The following is a 24557-nucleotide window of genomic DNA, read 5'->3' as shown; positions in this document are numbered from 1 at the left end:
GACTGACACGTAAACATAAGTCATCATACACACTGTTTAAACTGGTTCACGCGCCCTTCACGTGTTTCTACTTTATTTAAATCTGAATATCTATTTCAAGATATTAAACGCCACTCTTTTTGTTTTGAGAGGTCTGGACACCGGCTCGGGCTCGCGTGTCCTCTCCGGCATGACGTCACAGAGGGACACTCCACTCCACGCGACAAGTGTAGACAAGATGGCGCTCGCTGTTGTGCCACAGAAGTAACCAGTGCTTGACGAAAAATCAGGTTAGTGAAATATCACCTATTTTAAACAGCTCCGATCTAATCGCGTTTACACCAGTGGCGGAAATAAAACACAATCAGTGTATTTCACTCGCCCAACACCTCAGTCTCACCCCTGTGCTGTGTGATTTTAGCATTAGCACACTAGCATCCCGTGTGTTGGTTAACTTTCCTCTATAACAGGCTCATTAGAGACACTAAAAAGGCTGAGGTGCTCTGAGCTCAGCTGTTAACCGGGTTAGCTCTTTGAAACCATGTAGATGAAGGAGTTAGTTAGCACCAATCATCATTCACCGTTCGCGCGCCTAAACACCTTCAAAGTCAAACTGAGTTTAACTAGTTAAATGAGATCAATTTGGTTGTCCATCCTCGATTAAATACAATACCAGAATTGAATCCGCGTAAAAGCAGAGTGATAAAGACAAGCACTGGCTGTGTAGTAACAACTTTTACAAAAGCAATGTGCCATAGGCATATTTAAACTTCTAAATAAGACTAATGTCAACAAACTAGGTGTATTTCTAGTGTGACTAGTTTGTTTTTGTTAAACACACGTGGGGCCCCGAGGAACTGGGTGTTATTTTGGACTTGACACAGATAACCAGGCATCTGTGAAGCTAAATAAGGGACATTTATATATGCATTTGCTTAAGCCGGGTTGTTTACTTGCGAAGCTAGTTACGTACTTATGTTTAAAGTGCCTTATTTAAGTTTTAAAATAAGGGGATTCTTTTGAAGCATCAAGATACTGTCGTGTTTTTTTGGACAGAGCACCATGGAAATACCTTTTTTATACATATACCATTACATGTACCATGTAAATACTGTGGTACTTGACTGTATTTTGAGTGACATGTAAATACCAGGTTATTTGAATATTGTAGTGATATGTTTCAAAATACTACAGTATTTCCATTTGGTTGTGTACCATAGTAGTATCCTGATATTGATGGTACTTTTTGAAATACCTTGAGGACCTTGAAATGGTAATCACTCTGTATCATAGAGCATTTCACTCTACCTAGGTAAAGTAAGAAATTTCTCTTCTCTCGAGAAATACAGAGATTTAGTTTCTATGTGGTCACTTGTGTGTGTGTGTGTGTGTGTGTGTGTGCGCGTAATTACGAGAATAGATTCTTCCTCCTGTTGTGTCAGATCAACCGTGCTCTTGAGCAATAGTTTTATGATGGTTCTGTTATATTGCTGTCTTGATATGATATAATGTACACTGTCTATCTCAGGGTTAATTTGATACAGAATCACTAAGTCACAAAACACTGAAGAAGACATTGGCTTGTACCATCGCACATTCACTGCCGTCCAAAAGTTTAGAGAGGGTAGATACGTTTCAGTTTTTTATAAGATAAGTTTTCTATACTCACCAAGGCTGCATTTATTTGATAAATACATTAAAATTGTAAAATATTATTATAATTTAATATAACTCTTTTCTATTTTAATAAATGTAAAAATAATTTATTCCTGTGATGCAAAGCTGAATTTTCAGCATCGTTACTCCAGTCTTCAGTGTCACATGATCCTTCAGAAATCATTCTAATATGCTGATTTGCATGTGGAAACCATGATACATTCTTTCACGATTATAATAGAAATTTCAAAAGAACAGCATTTATTAGGCATTTTTGTAAGAATGAAAAAGTTGTTACTTTCACTTTAAAAAGAAAAAAATCTTACTGACCTTTAAAATGGTTGTGTACTGAAATAATAAAAAAAAAATCTTACTGACCTTTAAAATGGTTGTGTATGTACTGAAATAATGAATGATATGTCTTTAAAACAACATGCATCCATCTTTTTTTCGCTGCAGATTGACCATCATGCCTTGGGAGGAGCTGGTTTCGCTGCTGGCTGCCGTCACCACGGTGATGTGAAGAGGGGCAGTGACTGACTGTGATGGACAGGTGTAAGCACGTGGGTCGCCTAAGACTCGCGCGGGACCACTCGATCCTAAACCCGCAGAAATGGCACTGTGTGGACTGCAACACCACAGAGTCGGTGTGGGCATGTCTCAGCTGTTCGCACGTAGCGTGTGGACGCTACATAGAAGAACACGCGCTTCAGCACTTTAAGGTATGTGTTACATGTAATTGATGTATTGTTTAAAGCCATATAAATAAATAATACATACGGCATCAAATAGTTTGTTAATTTAGTTTACTGAGGAAAAAAGTATTGATTTTCTTTTTGACGTTAAAATGCTTGCTCCCGTCTCAGCTTAAAATGCAGCATCAAGTAATTTATTGGTTGATCTTGAAATTATACACTTTACCTTTAGATATAAACGTGAATATCCATAAAAAATGTTTAAACTTATCAGACTGTGTCTTATTTTATAAGGATGTGTATTTGATTTGTTCATAGGAGCAGCATCACCCTTTGGCCCTGGAGGTGAATGAATTGTATGTATACTGCTACTTGTGCGACGACTACGTGCTGAATGATAACGCGACGGGTGATTTAAAGCTGCTGCGTAGCACGCTAAGCGCCATTAAGAGCCAGTGCTATGAAGTCACCACGCGCAGCGGGCGCACCTTGCGCTCATCCTCCGCCGCCGGAGACCAGCTGTCAACCAGCACGCAGGAGCTGCAGTTGCGCGACGAGGACCGCATGTTCACGGCGCTGTGGCACCGGCGCCGCGCTCTGATTGGTCGCGTGTTCCGCTTGTGGTTTGTACAAACGGAACGGGGGAGGACGCGATTGGAGGAGGAGCGGCAGCAGGAGGAAGAGGAGGAGAGGAAGCGGGAGGCGCGGGAAAGGCGGCGGCAACTCAAACGGCAGCTCAAAGAGGAGCTGGAAAGCGCACCTCCGAGGAAGAGCCATCGCATTCGTCGCCAGAGCCTAAAAGCAGATTCTGCAGATCCCGCGGCAGTGCCGGCCAATAGAACCAAATCTGTGAGGCGTAGGTCTGCTCCTCCTCGCGTCTCTACCCGTACTCTGCGAACACCTAGAGAGAGAGCGCCTCAACAGAGGCCGCGTCCACAAGCCAAGGCCAAACGGCCCCGGGCCCAACCTCCTAAAACAGGTGATTCGCCTATCAAGCGGCGACCCACCGTAACTCCAGGAGTGACGGGTTTGCGCAATCTTGGCAATACTTGCTACATGAACTCAATTTTGCAAGTTCTGAGTCACTTGCATGTATTCCGGGAGTGCTTTTTGAGACTGGATCTGAACCAGGCGCTGGAACTGCTAGCCTCGGCCGTCAGCCGCAAGTTAGGACTCTCTGCTCAGCGCGTGACGCAGCCCAAAGGCTCTACCCAGTGGTCGGGGCTCAGCGGAGGGGCCTCCCGTTCACGAAACATGGAGCTTATACAACCCAAGGAGCCCAGCTCCAAACACATCTCGCTTTGTCATGAGTTACACACACTGTTCCAGGTTATGTGGTCAGGCAAGTGGGCTCTGGTGTCCCCATTTGCAATGCTGCACTCCGTGTGGCAGCTGATCCCAGCGTTCCGGGGTTATGGACAACAGGATGCACAGGAATTTCTTTGCGAACTCTTAGATAAAGTCCAGCATGAGCTGGAACGGACCAGAACGCTTACACCTGCCACTGTTCCAGCCAATCAGAGACGGCTTATCAAACAGGTTCTCAGTGTGGTCAACACCATCTTTCATGGCCAGCTCCTCAGTCAGGTAATGGGTTTCCAGATAATCACATCTGCTGATTAACATGAAACATTAGGCCAGCAACAAACTCTACGCAAGTGCACAGACTTGGTCAAAGCACTGCACGGGTGCTTAAAATTATCCAATAATTTACTCACCCTCAAGCCATCCTAGGTGTTTATGACTTTCCTAATTCATCCAAACACAATCTGACTCCCATTATGAAGTAAGCTTCATAATGGGAGTGAGCTTGAGTTTTTGAAGCTCCATAAAACACCTCCATCCATCATAATAAGTAATCCATACGGCTCCAAGAAATTAATAAATGCCTTCACAGAGGATAGAGCAAAACAAAACACCGGTCAGGAATTAGAAGTCTAAAATCAGAAGAGTCTCCAGAGTCGTCTACTCTAACCTATGCTCTTCCGCCGGAATTCGACTTGCGTACGGCCGTTACCAGAAGCCAGTGATTATAGTTTATAAATACGGGTATTTTTCTTACAAAAACGCATTGCTTCGCTTCGGAAGGCTTTATTAACCCCCTGGAGTGTATGGATTACTTTTATGATGGATTGATCAATGTGCTTTTTTGGGGGGCTTCAAAATCTAAGGTACCATTTATTCCCATTATAAAGCTTGGAAGAGCCAGGATATTTTTTTAATATAACTCCGATTGTGTTTGGCTGAAAGAAGAAAGTCATATAAACCTAGGATGGCTTGAGGGCGAGTAAATTATGGGATGGTTTTAATTTTCGTGTGAACTATCCCTTTAAGTTTGGCCAATGGATCACAAGGGTGTACTTGCTTTACTTGCTTTGGCGGTAACCAAACTTAATCAGTACTTAAGGGCGTGATAGTTACATTCAAATGTTAGTTACCTTTAGTATTTTGTTCTGGCATGTCAGTAGTTCACCTGAAAGGCCCTGTTCCAAATGGTGTGTTCATGAAGTCCGCATGGTTTTCAATCAGGGCCAACATCCTGCAGTAATCCTGAAGACCTGCTGGTTCAGGTGTTTTATTGGGGTTGGAGCTCAACTCTGCAGGACAGTGGCCCTCCAGGAGTAGGATCGTACACCCCGCCATATGGTGCCCCATTTGACATTTCTAGGTTTCAGAGGGGTGCTTACAAGTGCCCCTCCTGTTGAAGCTACAAAGTGCACATCAAAGACGACTACCCGACAGTCTATGCAGAATTATTAAGGGCGACAAGGGCTTAGGGCGGCATTTGGCATAGGACCAAGAAGAACACTGTTTACACTGCACCTGTTGTATTCTCAGTGTTGCTGCATGTTCTTGCATTCTCTGACAAATTTTGTATGCTTCTACATGCGCACAGTTGATTCAGTTTGTGTTCACGTAATTGACATTGTTTCTGCTTTAAGCATTTTTACACATTTAACATTCAGTTTGGCTAAAAATCCCTGTGTCTCTTCTTGTAGGTGAGGTGTTTAGCATGTGATCATCGCTCAAACACAATAGAGCCCTTCTGGGATCTTTCTTTGGAATTTCCGGAACGTTATCACAGCAACAGTAAGGATGCTGCACTGGTTCCATGTGGGTTGACGGAGATGCTGGCCAAGTTTACAGAGACCGAGGCTTTGGAGGGAGCCATATATGCTTGCGACCACTGCAACAGTGAGTTGGAAACATGCCAACATGTCATGTGACTGCAGGGAAACATGGCAGGATAATAAATAGCCTGGAACTTGAAAGGGATATCATGGCACTCAAATGTGAAGTGTGTTATTTCTGCACTGGTGCAGTTTTTTTTTCCGCACCCCAAACACTACCCAGTGCTCGTCTTCAATTGGCCAGTTAAATAGATAACTCCGCCCCCAAACACATAATTATCTGAGCCTAAAGCTCTCATCAAGCCAATCAAACAAAGAGAGCAATATTTAGAAAGCATCAGTATTTACATTCTTCAGAATATCAGCCTTCTAATGGCTAACTTATAGTTGTCTAAACATTAAACTGGGATCAAATTAGAACACACTTCACTTTTAAGTTTAACTCTTCTCCCGAGGAGGCAATCCCACTTGATCATCAAAAATTTCTCGTTTTTCTGTCTCTTTAAGGCAAACGACGGCGATTCTGCTCAAAGCAAGTGGTCTTGACTGAAGCTCAAAAACAGTTGATGGTTCACAAACTGCCTCATGTTCTCAGACTGCACCTCAAACGCTTCAGGTATCCACACGAGCAGATGAAATCCTGGATTTTTCCCAACTTTGAGGTTTCTGTCGTCAAGTCAGATGTTAACGTGTACGTGTGTGTTTAGGTGGTCCGGGAGAAACCACAGGGAGAAGATTGGCGTGCACGTTCAGTTTGAGCAGGAGCTGAACATGGAACCGTACTGCTGCAAAGACTCCAGTAACTTACCCCACCCGCAACACTTCCTCTACCAACTCTCTGCTGTCGTCATGCACCATGGGAAGGGATTTGGCTCCGGCCACTACACTGCCTTTTGTTATAATACGGAAGGAGGTAAAACATTCTTCTTTTCATCTGCCACGTCAGAATTTTGCATGCAGTGGATATATTATATGTAAAAAGGTATACACAGTACTTTTGTTTGACTCGTGCAAGTGGACCAGAAATGGCTTGACGTTACTAGTGTAAATGCATAACCAGAAGTACATCTGCATAGAAAAGTAGTCATTAAAGGACCATTTATAAAATATTAAAGCTCAAAAAACACATTATAATCGCTTTAGCAACAAATACAAAAGGTACATTTATGCTTTTAAATGCTCCAGAATAGACTTCCATTGTTAGTGCATTAGCGTAAGTACAGATGCTATGCATAGTTCTTAAAGGGATACTTCACTGATTAGCATTAAGCTTTGTATCAGTAGAAACCCGGTAGTATTTTCGAATGACCGTGCTTCCCTCCCTCATGTCCCCCTGAGACGAGAGATTTCTGTATTGTGTGTCTGGAAAAAATGTTTACGTCATCGGAGGCTTTTTTGTCCAGAGGCTAGAGACTACAGCCAGTAGTAGGAACTCATTCCGCATGTTTTCAACCCGCCCATAGGGGGATCTCACAATAAAATGGCGTATTTTCAGTTTCGAGTCAACTAGTAGCCTAGTTGTATCATTTCTTCCAATACTGCCCTCTGTAACCGGTAGGCTTGGCTTGGGAGTGGCCTCGTAGGGCAGCGAAGCAAGTGCATTCTGGGAGTTGTTGTCTTTCATCCACATGAGCCAAAAATACATTTTTTGGCTTTTCTCAATCTAGAAGGCACCAACTTCTAAAATAATTTCACATTTCTACTACATAAATGACCCAATTTAAATACACGTTCATCTTTCCAGTGGTGAAATATCCCTTCAAAGTCCCCCTGTAGTCAATAATTTTATCCCTCAAAACTCATCTTTGATCACCAAAATGACACATTTAAACGTTTTTTCCTAGAAAAAAAAATCTTCATGCCTTAAAATAGCTTGAATGTAACTCTACACCCTTGCTTTTAGTATACGCGGTTCTATTAATATGCAAATTAGCCCTGCCTCCACTCACTCACACCAGCTCAGAGATCCACTCTATCACACATTGGCGTGATTGGTTACAAGGTAGTTTGTGACGTCAGAAACACCAGTGATTTCAAACCGTGCTTTTGAGACTGTCTTTGGTTCACTGCAGTTTTAAGGAGAAAATCATCAGCAATGGTGTTGACTTATGAATTTGCACATGGTTTGTCTTAAAACATATTAAAAACACCACATAGACATATAAACAAGATTCAAAGCTTGATTTTCACCACAGGGGGACTTTAATTTTATTTATAGTTTATTATATTGAAACTGAAACATTTAAAATCAACTTAGTCCAGGGTTTGTTTTTAGTTTTTTTTGCAAGTTTAAATGAAGTTATTATAAATCTATTCGGGTAGAAGTTTGCATTTTTGTCGTTAATGCATCTTATCCTCTTTCTTCTCAGGGTTTTGGGTGCACTGTAACGACTCTAAACTGAGTGTGTGTGCCGTGGAGGAAGTGTGTAAGGCCCAGGCTTACATTCTCTTCTACACACAGAGAAACTCTCAGGACAAAAGCAAAGCCAGTGACCTCTGACCTCCGCTGAGTAGCCAGTCAGCCGCAGAGACTGTTTGTTTTGTACATTCTGTTGATATCGTTTTGAGACGGTTAGCTTGTCTCCTTTTTCTAGTGTACAGCAAATGTGGAGAGTATGTTTTTGTCACGCACACTTATGCCTTAAAGTTATACAACTGACAGATTTTGGTAGGAGGCATTCATGCAGCGATTGTAGCGTTCGTTTGTGTGCATGTGCGAAGAGAGCGAGATTGTCCAAGTCGGAAGCATTGATGCCCTCATTAGTGTCTCTGTGTTTCCCTGATTGATGTCATCAAACCAAAGTTGAGTTTTGAATGTGTTCCGAGCCTGAAATGTTTGTAGCGTCAGGATGAAAGAAAGTGTAAGAAACAATGTTTTCTCTCTTCATATTAAAAGTGTTTTAATATCTTCAGACATATTTTTAAAGTGCCCTGCCAAGTAAAATCAGTTTAACTCTTTCCCCGCCAGCGTTAAAAAAATAAAATAAAAAAATTGCCAACGCAAGCTCTTTTTTTTTTAAAATCATTTTCACAAACGTTTCATGGCCCTCAGGATATTTTGTTGTATGACCATCTGAACATGCAATATATCAAAAGAAAAAACGGAGCAAACAAACAAGCAAAACCCTGTTTTATTCTCGCTTAATGCATTCACAACACTTGAATGTGGATACGTTTCATAAAAAAGGCAACATTTTGAGCACAAAGCTGAGAAAATCTTGTGTTTGTCATAGACTACGTCAGGAGGGGATTCAATGATTCACGATGATTAAAACATAGATGGAGTCCATCAAAGATTAACAGTCCTGTACCTCGTCCTTGGTCGACATTTCATTCTGTAACATTAGGCAGTTTTGATTTAATGTTGATGATCGCGTTATTCTACATATCCATATGCTTGCATATGATATCGCTTGTTTGTATCGCATTCACCTGTGTTTTGATCATGAGTTATTCTTTCAGAGGATATCATAACCCCTACCATATAAAGGCCGGGACACATCGTTTCTCAGCGTCGGTCGGCTTAGTTTTTCGGTGTGTTCCGCACTGGGTCGTCGATGAGAGAGAGAACTCTGATTGGCTATTCAGCTTAGCGAACCAGTCAGTGCACGAGAATAGAAGCAGAAGTGATAGCGAGCAAAGAAGTCGAGACGGAACAGAAGCTGTCATAATTTTACCTCATCTTACCAGAACATTTGAATGCACACATATTTTCATAATAACATGAGCCGACTGGAAAGAAGAAAGTGATCAGCGTTATTGATATTCAAATTGGTAACGCGCGCACTGCTTTGTTAACGGTTTGTAAATCTGCAGTCATGGTTTCGGTTTCCCTTTTTGAATGACGAATATGATATATAAAGATATTTACTTACACAGGCGCAGAACGTACGATAGTCCACTTGAGTCCTTTTGGTGTGTTCAAGCTCATCTTTTTGGCCGAGACGGAACGCGACAACAGTCGTCTTTCGTCGGCTTGGTGTGTCCCGGGCTTACAGTGGAAAAAAAACGGAAATGCAAAACTTTTCGTAAATGGCGGGAAAGGAGTTAACGATGTTGAGACTTTTTAACGAGTCGATTCAGGAATTTTTCTGTCTCCTTCTCAGAATGTAGTTTTATACCTGGTATTTGGGTAGATATTTTTTTCCCATTTTACAGGAAAATGTAAAAGATTTTTTTTTTCACCAGCAAAAGACAATGTATGCTGTATACATTGTCAGTGTGTGGCGTTAGACCGTTCTCTAGTTTGTACACTTTGTTGGATGTATGTGTTTGTGAGACACACACACACTTGCTCAACTATCTTACAGTTTCCACATCTGGTTTGTTGTTCTTTTTCATCATTCGAGCAAGTATAGATGTAAAACTATGCAAATTGTTACCTCAATTCATGGAGAAATTTACCTCAATAAAAGGAGAATATTTTTGCATTTTTCTAAACAACTTGCCAACTGTTTCTTTACCATTTTAAAGATTGTCTTGAAATTTTGGGTGAAATAATATTGTCTATGAAATGTGTATGTCTCTGTTATTTACAATTACAAATTTAAAGATTCATTCAAAAAACCTGAAACCATTGAGAAAACTGCAGCATAACATTTACATATTTTTAATTTAAAACCTGATATCTTGAGCAGAGTTTCTTCATCATGTCACAGCTACCATTTAAAAAAATTCAGTTTCAAAGTTTGTATTCGTAATAAAACGCTTAATAAAACCCACTTAATCTTAATTTCAGGAATAATGCTAAAAATAGTTTTGCAATGATGACAGATTTAACCTGTAAAGAACTACAAACAATTTGAAGTATTGTACAGTTTATTGTCTTTTTTAAAAACAAACAAAACGGAGTTCAAAATGTAATAGATAGGCTAATAGATGAGACAGCCATTTGATATTATACAAATACCAAAAAAAAAAAAACTGTAAAAGCTGTGCGTATTACGACTGACTACCTGATGAATTTGTTTTTCTTGCAAAAGCCCTTCAGTGACGTGTAAAGCCAAGCAGCCATACTTTACATGATCTCTTTCACTACACAGAGCACAAAAGAGTACAAAGGTTTTGTCTTGCTCACTTAATTCGGGCACTGGCTTGTACACATGCATAGTAGTTTGCCTAACTTAATGCTGAGTATATGCTGTATGGTCAAAATAGCATTTCAGGGTTTAATCTAGTTTCTTCTTTTAAGAATACCTGTTTTTTTGTTTAGTTTTTTTGCATGGGACTGGAGTGTGTTTATGCATATGTAAGTCTCAGTAGTCGTCTCCACGGCTCACGACTTCCTTGCACGTAGGTCTGAGCAGGATGGTGTGTTCAAACTGAGCCGTGTACGAGCCCTTGGCGTCACACAGAGGGGGGTAGGGGTCGATGATGCCCAGGTCACACAGGTTCTTCAGGGCCATCAGGTACTTGCTTTCACCCAAACGGTCGAGCCAGCGGCGACAAAACGCCAGGGTGCAGAAGTTCTCGTTCACCACGTTTAGCAAGTGCTTTGCCCTGGGCAGCCTGAAGTTCATTAATGAAAGGTTACAATGTGTTTCTTTTGATTCATTAATCTGGTTTAAAGAATAGAGCAGTCTGAAGATTCTTCAAACTGTCTACTTTTGTGTTCCACAGAAAACTCATACAGAAAGACAGAAGGGTGAGTGAACAGTGACAGAATTTTCATTTCTGGATTAACCTTTCTTTTATGAGCTTCAAACTTCTATAAAATGTGCTTGTCTTTTAATATTTTATAATTTTGATTTTCATAAACCTAAAACTATTGTTGTATAAATAGCTGCATCAGCCTAATGCATTTTTGAAATTTACACGTGATGCATATTCGTAAAACCTAAACATGCTGCACACAATTTTTCTTAAAAACACTTATAATAGTTGTGACGTCAAAACAAGGAAGTCTTTTTTTTTTGGCAGTGGTTCGCACAAGATTTTCTTAAATTCTAAATTGTGAGGTATAAACTGGCAATTCTGAGGAAAAAAAGGGGGGTCTTTTTTCCCCCTCAGAATTGAACTTAACTCGCAATTGCGAGTTTATATATCAAAATTCTGAGAAAAGAAGTCGGAATTGCGAGATATAAACTCGCATTTGCCAGAAAAAGTCAGAATTGCGAGAAAGTCGTCAGAATTGCGAGATATAAACTCCCATTTACCAGAAAAAAATCTGAATTGGAGATATAAAAAAAGTCAGAATTACGAGATAAACTCACAATTGCGTAGTAAAGTCCAAATTGCGAGAAAAAGTTAGACCTTCAAGATGTAAGCTCGAAATTGTGAGAAAGTCAGAATTGCGAGATATAAACTCACAATTGCGAGTTTAATCTCGAATTTCTGAGAAGAAAAAAAAAAAAATCACAATTACGAGAGGTAAACGAGATAAAAAGTCGCAATTACTTTATTTTTTATTCAGTGAAGGAAACAAGCTTCCAAAAATCCCTGCACCACTTTATTCTAATTTAAAACCATATATTTTAGAAGATTTTCCTCATCATGATGTCACAACTATTCCTTTAAGATCAGAAGGGTTTTCTGAAACAGATCTTCCAGAACTGCACCAAATAGCTCTACATGCACTAGTAGTGTATGAATGGCTGATACCTGATTGGCACATGTCCAACATCAAAGTTCTTCATATAATGGGAGCAGTCCATGTCATCATGCACCACTCCTTTACCAGTGCTGCCGAACGTCTCAATAGCGAACACATCCCCCTCCTGGACGTCAATGGAAATGAACAGAGAGTCAGTCAAAATACTTCATAGCTTTTTCTATAAAGAGGATGATGAATGTAACAAATTGCCTTTTCAGTTTTTCAACACACAAGTTCCTGAGTTGTGATTATCAGAAAGGACAATTACACAACTTGTGCAATTAGCTTTAGCATATATGCTAGCATACAATTATAACCACTGGGGCTTGAAATTGAATATGAATACCGTATAAGTGTATATTGCACATAATTTGTATACTATTGTACACAAATCATACTGTATACAAAGTTAAAAAAAAAGAAAAAAAGAAACATGAACCCGTAAGCAACATTGAAAGTTTCAAACAGTAGTATACTACATTGTTGTCACTTGACTTCATGCCATAAATAAAAATGGTTGCCTTTTTCAGTTTTCATTCAGGTTTTAGTGGCCAAACAAATGGCAAACAAAAAAAAAAAATCGTAATTTTGAATTGAAAATACAGGCTATTATTTATGTGATTTATGTAATTCATAACTGAATGTGACAAGAAACATTAGGCATACATTTTTTATAACCATGTGAATGTTCAATTATGGTTAATTTGTAAAAAGTCAAGATTATGGGATACAGTCTTCCATCCAGCATATACTGCAGAAATAGTAAGAGTAGTAATCTAGTATGCTATTCTAAACATAGCTAATGTGAAATGGACACCTTTACGTTTAGAGAATGGCGTGAAATCCATGCATACTGCGCACAGTATACATACTGCATTAATAGTAGTATGCTATTCCAGACATAGCCAAAGTGATACAGATATCTTCAATGCAACACGCACAAGATGACTATGACAAACACACACCTCCATTCTGGTGGCTTCGCCTCCCTTCACTATAGGCACGGTTTTACCAGCGTGTATCCGATACTGACCAATAGAGTGTCCGTTCAGATTCCGGATAGGTTTGACTGAGGAAATGCACACAAAATTATGTCAGTTTAAGAGATTAATATTATTATTATGATGATTATTTCCTATTTCAGTCAATACCTTGGTACGTTTTCCCATCTATTTCAACCTCGTACGACTCCATCACTTCCTGTATTGCTTCTCCAACATCGCAAAGACGTACATCTATACCTGCACACTGTGAAAGAGAGATTGTTAATTCTGCACACACGCACGATAATTTATGGTGTCAGTCGCACACACACACTCACATTGATGCCTGTGTTGGTAGCGTCTCTCACAGCCTCAAGCAAGCGGTCATACTTTGGATTGAAGGTGACAGTGAAGGCACAGTCAATGATCCTGCCTGAAACACACACACACACACACACACAAACACACACAGTGCAGTAAATACTTTGTGCGATTCAAAAGGCGTAAAGCAAAATTGAATTTATGCCGACATTGTTCCCACCGCTTTATGAATCCTTTCTTATGATCAAAATGAAACTGAATATCTAATTCAGTTCAACAGTCCATCGCTCATCTGCAGTCCGCTCTCCAGTGAAAATATGAAATTAAATACATAATAATTTCCCCCCAACTTTCCTAATAGGCATTTCTCAGATAATGAGAAACAGATTCAGCCAAATACGTCTAAGGTTTGCTAGTGTACAGCTGCAAATTTGTTCTATTAAAACATATGATATTGTATTATTTTATGTTAAGGTTTTTAATTAAGTAACAGTGATATAAATCAAACAATTATCATCATTATGTGTCATAATAATAATAATAATAATTTAATTCTAATTTTATAATATTTATATAATATTTATAATATTTTACAAATTTATACTTATAATAATAATAATTATTATTATTAAAATCCAATCATCATACTTTAATTCTTATTTTAAAATAAGTACTTTACATGGCTTTTCATAATATTCTATATAATATCTTATTATTATTATTAATAAGTAGTAGTAGTAAAAAACAATCATAATAATTTAATTCTTATTTTATATTAAGTATTTAGCATGGATTTTAATTATTATGTCTATTTAATAACAATAATAATAATAATAATAACTATAATAATAATAATTAATAATAACAATAAAAGCCAATCATAATAATTTAATAATTATTTGATAATGAAGTACTTTAAATGGCTTTTAATTATTATGATTGTTTCATAATGATAATAATAATAATAATAATACTAATAATAATAACAACTTATTATTAATAATAATAATAATAAAAGTCAATCATCATAATAATTTATATATTTTTAAGTATTGTACATTGTTCCATAATATATTTCATATTATTATTAAAAGCCAATCGTCAATTTAATTCTTATTTAATAATAATAATAATAATCACAATAACTATTATTATTCAAAGCCAATCATCATAATTTAATTCTTATTTTGTTTTAAGAATACTTTGCATTGCTTTTAATTATTAAGATTGTTTAAACTTATTATTATTATTATTATTATTATTATTAAAAGCCAATCATCATAATAATTTTACTCAGATTTTATAAAGTACTTTGTGATTTATTATGTTATTTTATTTAATTACTTTTAATTATGATTAATAATACTATTACATTAGTATATGAATACTATTACAAAACACTACTATCATCATAAAGGCAGGTGCGTCGTCCACGGTCATACCGTTGATGTGTGTGCCGAAGTCAATCTTGCACACGTCGTCGTACTGGAGGACTGTGGGGTCTCCAGCGTTAGGTGTGTAGTGAGCAGCACAGTTATTCAGCGAGCATCCGGTGGGAAACGCCAGCCCTGCGTTCAAACCGTCCTCTTTGATCAGCTTCCTACTGCAGTCCTCCAACCGCTCGCTGAACCAGAGAAAACACAGAGAAAAAGAGATAATACCAGTAAACTGGACACTTGGGCTTTGATGTTCATTGATGTCTCCCAGTTCATTTTTTCTATTTTAACACCTTAAAAAATAATCACACTGTAGGTTTACAGATATTAATATCCTCACCAGATGTCAATCATAGTCATTCCAGGTTTAATCCAGCTTTTCACATATTGCCGCACCTGCCGATGGGCTTCAGCCGCCTGCCGGAAATCATTCCACATCTCCTCGTTGGCTTTATCCAACATTTTCTTCTCCTCATTGCTCGTTCTCCAAGCGGCGCTAGAGCTGAGAGGTCCAAAAAAACACTTGAGAGGACGTAGCAAGAACATTTATTTACCCTGAGAATATCCACCATCATATAAACACTATTAAAGATGGACATATAAATGCTTCTCCAGGCCATTACGGACTTTCAAATGGGGTGAAACGCCGGATTTTAGCTGATGTGCTAATAAATATTCTAATAAGTACATCAAGAAATACATTTAAAAAATTTTAAATAAACCATTTTTATAAATGAAAAACCTTTCTGTTATTCCCTGTAATGATACATTAGTTTAACATTTGTCTAATCATGTAAAATCAGTCAATTGCAACTTATAGCTGACTGGCTGTACCTTCTCTGACTATTATGGTTAAAGTTTGGCAAAGTCAAGTCAAGACTATAAATTTCCAGGCCATAAACGCCTTCGAAGATGCCGCAGGAATTCAGTAAGATGATGTGAGGAAGTTAAGTTTATGAGTTGGCCCTCGCACACACACACACACAACTATTTTTGGAGAGAGTACTTTAGGCGTGAGGGAACATAAGTGACCTCTATGTCAGTAGTCTCAGCGATATAATATTACACAGAGCACAGGGTAATACGAGGTAGAGCGGCCCGTAGAAAGTACAAGGTGACCTGAGGGTGTTTAAGAGTATTCACATTGAGAAAAGACAAAACATCCTTACCCGTCCTGTGATAGAGGGTATTCACACTCCTGACCCACAGGGAACACTCCGCTGGTGTACAGATCACAAATGGGGATGGATGGAGGGTCCGTTTGGGTTTTGGCTACAGGAGAGAAGGTATATTAATGTGAGAACAACATCTTCAGTAAGTTCTAAACCTCTATGAATTTATCGTTTGAGGAACTCAAAAGAAGATGTTTCACAGAATGTTCACGCTGCTCTTTTCCACACAATGAAAGTGAAGCTATCTATTTGGATAGCATTTGGGCACCATTTTTTTTAAATGTGCCTACAGTTCACACAGAACTACCTGACGATAGTGAGACAGTCTGAAGATACAAAAGCTCACTGAGATGATACAGACGGAACAGACATTAAAGTTCTCGCGCAATTCTTCTGGGAGGATCATTTTATTTAGGCTAGCAAAATATCTCACTATTTACTAATGTGTCCAGGTCGCACTCAGTCACCATTAAATGTTTGGTCTAAAACACAACTGCTCTCATGTTTTACTGCAGGACAGCAATTACGAGTAAATTATATGTCAGGACTGCGATATGAAGAGAGTAAAAAGTAACTTATCTTTAAAAACAGTGTAAAAGTGAATAGCACATAACAGGCACAATACCGGTATAAACATACATATCTATCGGTTCAATATGTTTCACATGACTAAACATGCATCATCATTTTCAAATACCTCCGTTTTTACAGTCCACACAACGGACGTTTACACGACACCGTTTTCAACTAAAAACGGAAAACGTATGGCCGTTCATTTACACATCTGTGTTTTGGGGGCCTTAAAATGCAAGTAATTTCAAAGTGCAAGTATCAAGAAAATGATACTGTTATAGTCTCCGTGTAAACTACAAAAACGCAGATTGGTGAAAACGATTAGGTCATGCGCATGTGTATTACATGTTCAGTCTAATAGGCGTGTAGTGTAACTACTGGCATGAATAATACAGTGTTTTTAGTCTTTTTTTTTTGTGTGGATTCGTGTGAACGGTATGGAAGCTTGTTTCCACCATTGAATAATAAATAAATAATAATAATTGCGACTTTTTATCTCACAATTCTGACTTTTTTTCTCACAATTGCGAGATATGAAGTCAGAATTGTGAGAAATAAAGTCGTAATTGCGAGATATAAAGTCGCAATTCTGAGAAATAAAGTCGCAGTTGGGAGATAAAGTCACAATTGCGTGTTATAAAGTCAGAATTGGGAGATATAAACTATTCTGAGGTAAAAAAGAATCAAACCTTAGAATTGGACTTTATATCTCAGAATTGTGAGATATAAACTCACAATTGTGAGATATAGGGCCTTATCTTGCACCCAGCGCAATTGACTTTGTACACCGACGCATGTATCATTCCTATTTTGCACCCGCGCACTGTGGACTTTTCCCTCCACAGAAGCACGTCGGTAAGTTAGGAAATACACTTGCGCTCCCTGGGCGGTTCAGCGCAAAGAGGAGGCGTGTTCCGGCGCAAACGTTCCTTCATGCTATTTTACAGGTTTAGAAAACAATTGCGCCACTAACCAGGAAAAAATTGTTTAAAGTCAGTGGCACGTTGCGCATGTTATTCATATGCTATTTTAAGGGCGCATGCTTGGCCATAATCAATGTAGCGTGTGCACAACGCGCATACACTTTGATTCTCTCATCTACACAGAAGCAGCAGTTTTCATTTTTGCAAATCATACATTATTATGATAGATGATGGATAGATGATTATGATAGATAGATAGATAGATAGATAGATAGATAGATAGATAGATAGATAGATAGATAGATAGATAGATAGATAGATAGATAGATAGATAGATAGATAGATAGATAGATAGATAGATAGATAGATAGATAGATAGATAGATAGATAGATAGATAGATAGATAGATAGATAGATAGATAGATAGATAGATAGATAGATAGATAGATAGATAGATAGATAGATAGATAGATAGATAGATAGATAGATAGATAGATAGATAGATAGATAGATAGATAGATAGATAGATAGATAGATAGATAGATAGATCCCAAGTGGACCTCTAGGTTGAAAAATCGTCAATGCAAGTAAATGGGAGAAAATAATTATTTTCTGGTCCCGTTTGAATTGTGCCATGAATGTGAACATATGTTGTCTGTGAATTTTTTATATAACTTTTCATGTTATGAGTTTGACGTTATATGGTATGATTCTTCGGCTAGCAGTTGTGGAAAAGACATAACGAGAAAGACTACATGTCGCCTATGTGACGTCACCCCATAAAGTTGACTTACCCGTGGTTTTCACCAACTTCAACGATTTTGTCCTCTCCCTGAAAGAAGGCGGTGAAGTGCACCAAAGACACAGTCATGTTTAGCGGGATCCGTGAGCTAGTGTCCGTGTGCGAGTGGTGGTGACGTTTCAAACGCGTCGAAAGCAGCTAAGAGTTGTAGTCCACAAAGTGCTCTCACACAAAGTCTAACCGTATCAAACTTCTACCCGCTAAATTGTAGCATTCTTTACACGAAAAGTTATATTAAAAATTCACAGACAACATATGTTCACATTCATGGCACAATTCAAACGGGACCAGAAAATAATTATTTTCTCCCATTCACTTGCATTGACGATTTTTCAACCTAGAGGTCCAGGGGGATTAGCGGAAGGGGCGGGACTTACCAGCTCTATAGAGAGCCTAAGTCCCTCCCCTTCCGGTCGACCACCATGGGACCTTATTTCGGAAAAATATTGTATGGTAGTCAATGGCGAGAGACAACAAATATTTTGATCTAGTTTGAATTGTGCCCTGATTTACACATATGATGTTTGTCAATTTAAAAGATACATTTAAAGTCAAGAAAGTCGCAGCTTGATGTAAAACTGTTGAGGTATAAGACTGTGAAAATACGTAATTAGAAAGACTACAAACCCAGAAGGCGCACATGTGACGTCATACCTTTTCTCTCAATGAATGAAGCTAACTTTACTGAAGCTAACGTCTGTCATTTTTTCTATAGTCTTACATTATAATCGTAACGTTACGCCGTCATGCCTGAGTGTTTTGAGCCAGAATACACACATACGAGCAACGGATCTTGTGACGTACATAGTTCGAGACGAGAGATGTAGTTCATTGAGCGATTTTCACATAAAACTAAACGTTACTCTTCTGTTTTATGACAAACTGCGACTTTCTTGACTTTCATAATTATCTTTTAAATTGACAAACATCATATGTGTAGTTCAGGGCACAGTTCAGACGGAATAAAAAGATAAGTTATCTCTCGCCATTGACTTCCATACATATTTTTTCCGAAGTAAGGTCCCATGAGCCGGAAGCGGAGGGGCGGGACTTAGGCTCTCTATAGCAATCCGCTATGGAAAAAGCGCGTCTGCTCTTAAAGTGAATGTGAGATGACGCTCTGATTGGTTTATTTCACGTAACGCCCAAACCACACCTATGAATAATGAAGCTACATCAGACCAACCCATTTTAGATTTGCGCCTGGCGCAAGAGTCATTTATCCCGCCGGGAAAATAGCAACAGCGCCCAAGACCCGCCCACAAAGTTACTTGCGCTTTGTGCTTGACACTTGCGTTTCAGATCGTTAAAATAGGGCCCATAAAGTCAGAATTGTGTTATATAAAGTCACAATTGCAAGAAAAAGAGATAAAAAGTCGCAATTATATTTTAAAATGTTTTATTTTGTGGCGGAAACAAGCTTCCATAGAACGGGGATCCTTTTGTACACGAAAAACGCAGAAGAGAAACTTTGTGCATGTGTTCGTCACCCACTTTGGGCATGTTTACATGACAACAATGTACTACTGTAAATGGAAAAGAGACGACAATGTTGTCAAAACAATCCCCGTTCACAAGGATCTGCCCAAAGTGGGTGACAAACACATGCCCAAAGTTTCTCTTCTGCGTTTTTCATGTACAAAGGAAACCCCGTTCACACAAATCCACAAAAAAAAAAGATTAAAAACGCTGTATTATTCATGCCAGGCCAGTAGTTGGCGATGTCACACGCGCCTATAGACTGAACAGTGAACACGTAATACACATGAGCATGCCGTCACCGTTTTCACCAATCTGCGGTTTTGTAGTTTACATGGTGACTATAACGGTATCATTTTCAGAAACTTGCACTTGCCGCCAAAACGCCGTTGTCGTCTAAATGAACGGCCAAAACGCATAAAATCTTTTCCAGTTTTAGTTGAAAACGGTGGCCCCTTAGGAAAATGTTTTCAAAATAAAGTTTCCACAAGACAAAAACACCAGCTCCGTGTGGACAGAAGGCCAAAACGGAGAGAAAAAGATGCGTTTTCAAACGAAAATGTATTAGTGTGGACAAGGCCTCACATTCTGCTATGTATTCGTGCTTTATAATATTTGCAGGATGTACTTGCACCAGTCTAACATGACAATGCAGATGTCTTTTTTTAGTGAATAACAAGTGCACAAGTCATATGGACTACTTTAATAACTTAAAGTAGACCCTGATCATAAAGAGCACTATAAACATTTCCCTTATGCTTTTACTTCTTTCGAGCACCAAGGAAGATGGATTGTAAATGAATAAATTCACTCTCATTTTTTGAGAGAAAATATTTTAACATCATAAGGCACACATCATTACAGTGAAAGTTTGTAGAAAAGTTAGCTGATAACATCTGTTTGTTTTAAGCTGACTTGAGCGTTTTATGTTACGTCTCTGATAAATATCTGCTAAATAATGGCAAAGCATTTGGTGACAAGTGGGACCCGCTCAAAATCCTCCGCTGAAATAAAGGCTGCACTGCAGGATTTTCCCAGAGGCACATTGATCTGGCATTACGCCAGTGCGCTGCATTGGCAGCCGAACACGCTCCCTGCCCCCATCAACACCAGCACACGTACGCGGATTCGTACCGCGGCCCCGTATCGGCACACGCACAAAGGTGCTGCAATGACACGGTCACAGATTCTCACTGATAACTGATCACTGCTCATTTCTCTTCAGTGGTCATTATCGAACATCTTTTCCAAAACACTTACGTCCTTTCTTCTTTTTTGTCTTCTTTTTCTTCTTTTTCCCAGAGACGTTATCAGCTTCCTCACCGTCTGTGATGGTAACAGGGTCGACACAATAATAAGTGACGTGCAATTAAAATGACAATATTCACAATGTACTACTGGCATACTGTACACTGCTCAGTATATATTATATGTATATATAATGTTTTTAATTATATACTGTATATAAAAAAAGTGATATCCATGGGGATATTTATTTTTAATAACCCTGGTACATGTTGGATTAAGCTTAAATTTGGATTAAACTTTTGATTATAATCAAAATATGAAATATTTTATATATATATATATATATATATATATATATATATATATATATATATATATTTTATATATGAAGGAAAACAAAACTGTAAACTTGGTTTACATAAAGGTATTAATCTAAGGGTTAGGTTGTTATTTGGCATCATTTGGCGTTGTTATATCTAAGTTATTTGGCAAAAAAGGCAAATTACAGCAACAGGTTTTATTTTACTATGCAAAAAAAATGCATAGAAATACAAAACTGCACAGGAAAAAATCAAACATTGACTATAACTAAATACGTTTTTAATATTTAATAAATTCTCTCTTGTTTTTGCATGTGCTCATCATTTCTTTGGATGACAACCTGGCCAAAAAATTACGTCTGCACAATTTGGCACGTTTTATTGCGTTATCACAAAACAACGCAACATGATAAAATCTTTAACCATTTTTTTATAATATTTAAATAAAGGGTGTATTTTTCTTTCAAGACATCAGAGCCAGACATCACTATTGGACATGAATTGTTATATATATATATATATATATATATATATATATATATATATATATATATATATATATATATATATATGTGTGTATATATGTGTGTGTGTGTGTGTGTGTGTGTGTGTGTGTGTGTGTGTGTGTGTGTATTTACATATTTTTATATATATATATATATATATATATATATATATATATATATATATATATATATATATATATATATATATATATATATATATAAAAACACACACACACACACACACACACAATAAAAAAAAAATTTTGTGACTAAAATAAAGTGTATTAAATATTACTGTGTAAAAGTCTGTATACAAAAAATAAACGAAACGATAAACAGTAGTATGTTGTTGTGACATGACCTTGAGTTATTATTTTTTAAATAAATTTTTTTTAAGCTATTTTTAATCCAATTTTGTGTAACACCAGCTCAACTCTAGAAAGTCTGAGAAAAAAGTTTATCAGTATGCAATTGCATACATAATCGGTTTGAATAAGATCTCGCAAGCATTATAGGAAAACAGTTGTGTTAGATCATTTATATGGTAAAGAAATGAGCATAAGAACTGGAGGCATCCATTTAAAAGTGGAATACCTTCTTCTCCATCCTCTTCTCTATCTTTCTCATCCAGGTTCTGCTGTTCGGTTTGTTTCTTCAGCTCCACCTCGCCATCCTCACCCTGCTCTCCGTGTCCTGCTGCAAAGTCACACACACAGGTGAACAAGCACATAAGCAAAGGAAGTGCTAAGTGTGCCAGATGCATCAGCAGCGGCGACCTGTGTGTGTGTGTGTGTGTGTGTGTGTGTGTGTGTGTGTGTGTGTGTGCACGTGTGTGTGTGTGTGTGTGCGCGCGTTCGGAAGTGAGTAACTGCTGTCAGTTTGGAAACTGTCCACAACTTCATCTCTTATACTGGATCTATGTCTATGAAAGCAAACTTGGCTCAGAACAAGCCTGAGAAACAATCTGCAGCATCATATAACCTTGCTAGGGCAACACAGTAGACGTGGTGTTGCAAGTGCACAGATAAGTACATGTTATAAAATACAAATGTATGCACGGCAGAATTTTACATGATCTATAACTACTTTATAGTAATATATATATATATATATATATATATATATATATCTCACAACTTCAATTACTTCTCAAAAGTAAGCCATTAACTTTAAAAGCAATGTGAAGTGACAGTCATAATTTTGCCAGGCTGCTTGTAAACTCACCCACATAATTTCACGTTAATTTATGTTTAGCTGCCTAACTTTCTGGACTTTACAGGACATCTTAAGCTAAAAAAAAAAAAGAGACATTTTGAATTGTGTTTTAGGGCATCTCAAATCTTTGACTGCCAAGTGCCAACATAGACAGCATTTTTCAGCATCATATTACTTAATTAGAATATAATGTTTTGAGATGCAGCCTATATGTATGTATCTATATTATTCTAGATCTATAAGACAAAAACAATACAAATGCATAAACAAATAAATATCAAATAAATTAAAATAATTTAAAAGTATAAGATATAAATATACAAATATTTTAAATTTATTTGATATAAATATAGAAGTATTTTTAATACTTTTTTTATCTCAAAACAACTTGTATGTAACCTATAATCTTCTATGTCTATAAGAAAAATGTAATTACATAAAATAATAAATTAGGCCTAATGTTTAATAATAAATAAATAAAATTGTAAAAGTATAACACAAATATTAAAACTATACATGTGTATATATATATACATATATACCTAAAAAACATAAAAATAATAATTATATAATAATTTAAGTTAAAATGATAACATCTAGATAAATTTTACAGAAATTTAAAAATACATTATACGTGTTTTTAAGCTTTTCTTTAGGATCCCAAAGCATTCCTGGGCTGGAAAAACTTTTTACAGATCTTCTAATGCCTGACTCAAAACGTATGTACACATAGGACAGATGATCCTGAGTATGTTTAGTTCCTCAGAGTTCACAGCTGATGATTTAAAGCAGGGTCTCTGCTCTTATTACTATGAATGAGACACTCACCCAAAACTGCCGACTTGCCTTTCTTCTTTTTCTTCTTCTTCTTCTTTGCGGGATCAGCTTCGTCTCGTTCCGCCGCGTGCCCGTTGAGGATCAGCGTGTCCATGCCTGGCGGTACCGGTACCGGGCTCGGGCTCACCGACACCGGCTGCAGCTGCTCGCTCCCGTTCGCCTCCATGATTCATGCGGACGCGAGTGAAGAGACTGAGGGACCGGTGCATTGTGGGAGGAGCGGAGAAAAGCTGCCGAATCAGCTGAGTGAGTACATGACGCGGAATGCCATTACAAGCATCCTACTATGGAGAAGAATTAGCTCATTAATGTTAATTTGGTCACGCTGTCGAGAGCCTCCAGAAAAGTTATCTAATTCATATTCATGAACATTTCCGTTCGTTAATTGGCCAGCTGACTAGTGCGTTCTGCCTCTTAGCCAATCAGATAAACCCAATGGGCAGACGTCACTTAAAATTATAAATATTCATGACCAAGCCTTCGACATTGTGGAGTCTGTAGCGAGCAGAATATTAATGAAGGAAATCCATTCAGAGAAAATGTTTGACAAAGTGCAGGTTTATTTTTAATTGTTTAAAGTGTTTATTCATATTCTAAAGTAGCTATAATGTGTACGTAAGAGTTTTTGAGCAATCATGAGTACAGATTCGTACCTTAACTCATTTTAATTCGAGATGATAGAATGTATT

General features: G+C 37.8%; 2 protein-coding genes across 2 annotated transcripts; one reads left to right on the top strand and one right to left on the bottom strand.

Annotated features, from left to right (window-relative positions):
- The first annotated feature begins 188 nt into the window (after window positions 1-188).
- Window positions 189-9898, top strand: usp44 (ubiquitin specific peptidase 44). Its single transcript, XM_081362834.1, has 7 exons — window positions 189-269; window positions 2095-2357; window positions 2649-3917; window positions 5330-5525; window positions 5969-6077; window positions 6169-6374; window positions 7831-9898. Exons 2-7 carry the CDS (start codon window positions 2181-2183, stop codon window positions 7959-7961), a joined length of 2088 nt encoding a protein of 695 aa, XP_081218960.1. The 5' UTR covers window positions 189-269; window positions 2095-2180; the 3' UTR covers window positions 7962-9898.
- Window positions 9899-10264: 366 nt separating this feature from the next.
- Window positions 10265-24201, bottom strand: metap2a (methionyl aminopeptidase 2a). Its single transcript, XM_081362840.1, has 11 exons — window positions 23860-24201; window positions 22411-22512; window positions 21003-21068; window positions 15963-16065; window positions 15134-15295; window positions 14800-14981; window positions 13375-13469; window positions 13205-13301; window positions 13019-13122; window positions 12062-12177; window positions 10265-10969 (listed from the first exon to the last, which is right to left on the bottom strand). The coding sequence occupies exons 1-11, from the start codon at window positions 24032-24034 to the stop codon at window positions 10717-10719; spliced, it is 1455 nt and encodes a 484-aa protein (XP_081218966.1). The 5' UTR covers window positions 24035-24201; the 3' UTR covers window positions 10265-10716.
- Between the last annotated feature and the right edge of the window lie 356 nt (window positions 24202-24557).

The sequence above is a fragment of the Scardinius erythrophthalmus genome, assembly GCF_964197995.2.
Source record: "Scardinius erythrophthalmus genome assembly, chromosome: 4".
Lineage (NCBI taxonomy): Eukaryota > Metazoa > Chordata > Actinopteri > Cypriniformes > Leuciscidae > Scardinius > Scardinius erythrophthalmus.
Note: the sequence above shows the minus strand (reverse complement) of the source record. Positions and strands in the feature narration are given on the sequence as shown.

What these genes read in the sequence shown, in the direction of transcription:
- usp44 (XM_081362834.1), top strand. Translation starts at nt 2,181, where the DNA reads ATGGACAGGTGTAAGCACGTGGGTCGCCTAAGACTCGCGCGGGACCAC. An exon ending in TGCTTGCGACCACTGCAACA is followed by an intron (nt 5,526 to 5,968) that starts GTGAGTTGGAAA and finishes TGTCTCTTTAAG; the next exon opens with GCAAACGACGGCGATTCTGC. An exon ending in CTGCACCTCAAACGCTTCAG is followed by an intron (nt 6,078 to 6,168) that starts GTATCCACACGA and finishes GTGTGTGTTTAG; the next exon opens with GTGGTCCGGGAGAAACCACA.
- metap2a (XM_081362840.1), bottom strand. Translation starts at nt 24,034, where the DNA reads ATGGAGGCGAACGGGAGCGAGCAGCTGCAGCCGGTGTCGGTGAGCCCG. An exon ending in GACAAAAAAGAAGAAAGGAC is followed by an intron (nt 16,066 to 21,002) that starts GTAAGTGTTTTG and finishes TCTCTCCTGTAG; the next exon opens with CCAAAACCCAAACGGACCCT. An exon ending in GTTGGACATGTGCCAATCAG is followed by an intron (nt 10,970 to 12,061) that starts GTATCAGCCATT and finishes AATGAACTTCAG; the next exon opens with GCTGCCCAGGGCAAAGCACT.